Source organism: Anabrus simplex, chromosome 1, assembly GCF_040414725.1.
Source record: "Anabrus simplex isolate iqAnaSimp1 chromosome 1, ASM4041472v1, whole genome shotgun sequence".
In the NCBI taxonomy this organism is placed as follows: Eukaryota; Metazoa; Arthropoda; class Insecta; order Orthoptera; family Tettigoniidae; genus Anabrus; species Anabrus simplex.
The window spans coordinates 496230275-496233728 of NC_090265.1; the positions used below are offsets into that span (position 1 = coordinate 496230275).

General features: G+C 41.1%; 1 protein-coding gene across 1 annotated transcript in view; it reads left to right on the plus strand.

Annotated features, from left to right (window-relative positions):
* The window catches only part of LOC136867759 (uncharacterized), a 12438-nt gene extending 12239 nt beyond the window's left edge, over positions 1-199 (plus strand). Inside the window, exon 2 of the mRNA XM_067144727.2 lies at positions 1-199. This exon is cut by the window's left edge and continues 317 nt beyond it. Within this exon, the coding sequence (XP_067000828.1) occupies positions 1-145 (145 nt within the window). The 3' untranslated portion in view covers positions 146-199.
* The last annotated feature ends 3255 nt before the right edge of the window (positions 200-3454 follow it).

The following is a 3454-nucleotide window of genomic DNA, read 5'->3' on the forward strand; positions in this document are numbered from 1 at the left end:
CATCCCCGGCATCGGCGCTAGCCTCATTCCCGGTTCCGGAATCCTCGTTGCTTCCCCCGCTGCCTCCGATAACGCCCCCGCTAAACCTGCTGCCGACGCCCCAGCCTCCGATTCCAATGACGCAGTAGCAGTTGAAGCTGCTTGAACACTTCTTTCTGCTCCCGCCTCTAATGACCTGACACCCTACCCCTTATTTCCCTATGACTGAATACTGTAATTTAGGGCATTATTATGATTTTTTATATTTAAATAAATTTTTCATAATAATAAAACTTTGTTTCATTTCAATATTATTATTACCTTACATTTCATCACATACACGATATATAAATAGGTGTAACCCAATAGGCCTAAACAAGATACGTGTTATACAATTAAATATCTCGTACTCGACCTCTGTGGTGTAATGGTTAGTGCGATTAGCTGCCACCCCTGAAGGCCCGGGTTTGATTCCCGGCTCTGCCACGAAATTCGAAAAGTGGTACGAGGTTTGGAAAGGGGTACACTCAGCCTCTGGAGGTCAACTGAGTAGAGGGGGGTTCGATTCCCATTTCAGCCATTCTCGAAGTGGTATTCCATGGTTTCCCAACTATCCTCCTGACAAATGCCGGGATGGTACCTAATTTAAGGCCCCGGCCGCTTCCTTTCCTCTTCCTTATCTATCCCTTCCAATCTTCCCATCCCCTGCCACAAGGCCCCTATTGAGCACAGCAGGTGAGGCCGCCTGGGCGAGGTACTGGTCTTCCTCTCCAGCTGCATCCCCCCGATCCAATGCCTGACGCTCCAGAACATGGCCCTTGAGGTGGCAAAGGTCATATCCCTCCCTGAGTCCGAGGGAAAAACCAATCCTGGAGGGTAAAGAGATTAAGAAAGAAAGAAAGAAAGAAAGAAAGAAAGAAAGAAAGAAAGATTATATTATTATTATTATTATTATTATTATTATTATTATTATTATTATTATTTGGGGCAATAGGTCCCAGTGGTACTGTTGCAGCAATAAGTTGAGTGTAGTTTGATACCATCACGTAGGTACATGATTTCTGTTCTGAGCTACTCGTTTTGATCTCCACAACTTCTTTAGATCATAGTGTACCCATCAGAACAAATCGTCGCTGCCGGGACAAAACCTCCTATGTGAAACATTTTAGCTTAGAACTTTGGCCGGTAACGTTCTGTCATCTAAGGTGTAAGTAATATTGTCAACGCATTCTCGCTCTTCATAATGTATGTGCTGCGGGTCGGTATCTCTCCAAAATATTATCACATAGGAGGTTTTGTCCCGGCAGCGAGGAAATATTCTATCATACTGAACATCTTAATATTTGATCCCTTTTCTACCAATCTCACCATCTTACAGCTGATCTTGGTACTGTATAACTGGTCTGAGATTAAATATAGTAGTTGGCAAAGAAACCAGTGACGTATCCACTTTGATAGCTGAATAGCTCGGACGGTAGAGCGTTGGCCTTCTGAGCCCAACGTGGCACGTTCTATCCTGACTCAATCCGGTGGTGTGAGAAGGTGCTCAAACACGTCAGCCTCGTATTGGTAGATTTACTAGCACGTTAAAGAACCCTTTCGGAACAAAATTCCGGCCCCTAGGCGTCCCTGAAGGCCGCGAAAGTAGTTAGCGGGACGTAAAAACAGTAACATTATTATTTGCACATACAAGAGATCATTTTACCTTACTTATTGAGCGAACTACGTATTTATATGGGAATCAGTCAGCACTACTAAAATCGCTTTTGATAAAATAACCGTAGTGTGACAATATAAAGCGAACGTTATACAAGAATAGCTGAACTCTATTATAAAATTGAGGTGCAAAGTTAGATCCAGATACCACTATATCCTACTCATAGCTTCGATCGCAACCTTGTACAACGAGCTTTTAGTGTCCCGAAGTCTACATCATAGTTGAGCAGGGATGGCTGTCTTTTACAACTTTTGCAACTTACGCAACCCTACTTTACAGCACCGTTGTGCGAGCTATTGTCCAAGGAGAATATAACCTAACCGCGCAATATTCCGTGTCCATTCTCTGTTATCAAATATCCTAGTTTCGCATCACTAAAGCAGAAGGAATCTCACGTCAACACATGTCTTTTTTACCTTATTATGAATGATATTATTTTCACCTCCCCAACAAGGTCCACTGTAAAACTGGGAAGGTATGAATTCGAAAGATCACTTGTCGCTAACAGTCACATCCTACGTGTTCTTTCAGAAAATTCCCACATTCAACCTACGCAAATGACAGGGTAGACTTTTAATTCAAGTCCCGTTGAACTTTTCGAAATTGAAAGTCCAAATATCTACAGCGGCAGGCAGTAAATATTCTCGTGTAGGAAAGCACACTTACCACAGAGCTAGTTGTGCATTATGTGGTATACTCTACCTCGTTAAAGTGCTCGACATTCCGCTCTTACACGAAATCCTGATCAAGCCACATGACGACTTTGGACACCTATTTGCACCCGTTATGAATAAGAATGAACACACTATCAATATCGATATATTGAAGTTAATTATTAACCATGATATTGGTGTAAATATTTAGTGACATCTCATTATTTCAGGAGCTACTTACCGACCTACCGACCTAAATCAATGTTCGTTACGGATCCCCTTGAATAATCAACGAGATGTCTTTTACCTGTTTTTTTTTTTTTTTTTTTTTTTTTTGCTGTTGTCAGCAGCTTTACCTCGACAAGTTCCGTGCACAATTTTATTTGTTTTATGCGTGATGTTTAACACAGAATAACTGTTAATGCAAAAAGAAGGTAAAATTTGAAGTTCAGATCACAAACAAAAAGATAAAATTGTGCATTTTAATGACACGTGATCAATAAAAATCTCCACTGTTATCATCCTTTTACAAACGATTTTTCAACGACATTTCACCTATACTGAGAAAGAAACACCATAATGTACCAGTCCATGTTATACAACGATAGCCCTTAATATTATTGTCAACCGTAACAGTGCCATAATACCATATTTTAGAACTGGCTGTACCTACCTGCCATTGGGAGGTTGACAATAATGTGTATATATGTACTACATTGTACTGTGCGATATAACTGACAGAACTGAAGTAAAACGTCAACATTCCCTGGAAGACAATATTTTTGTTCTACCGTTATTTGAGAAAATACGTCTTGATCGGTAGGCCTGAGACGGCTGTGAAGGTGTGTGGGAGAAGGGCGGTGGGGATGAAGATGCAATATTACGAGCATTTGGGCATTTTGGAGTTTGATAAATCAACAACACTATAAATGTAAAATCCTCGCCGTTGCCAATTATTTAAATGGAAGCCAGCTCGTGAGTGAAGGAAGGTTGCTAGAGAGGAGTTACTCACCACCTGCAGTACATCTTAGAAACCAATAACATCATCCTGTTAAACTTTGTTTCTTCCTTCCTTCCTTCCTTCCTTCCTTCCTTCCTTCCTTCC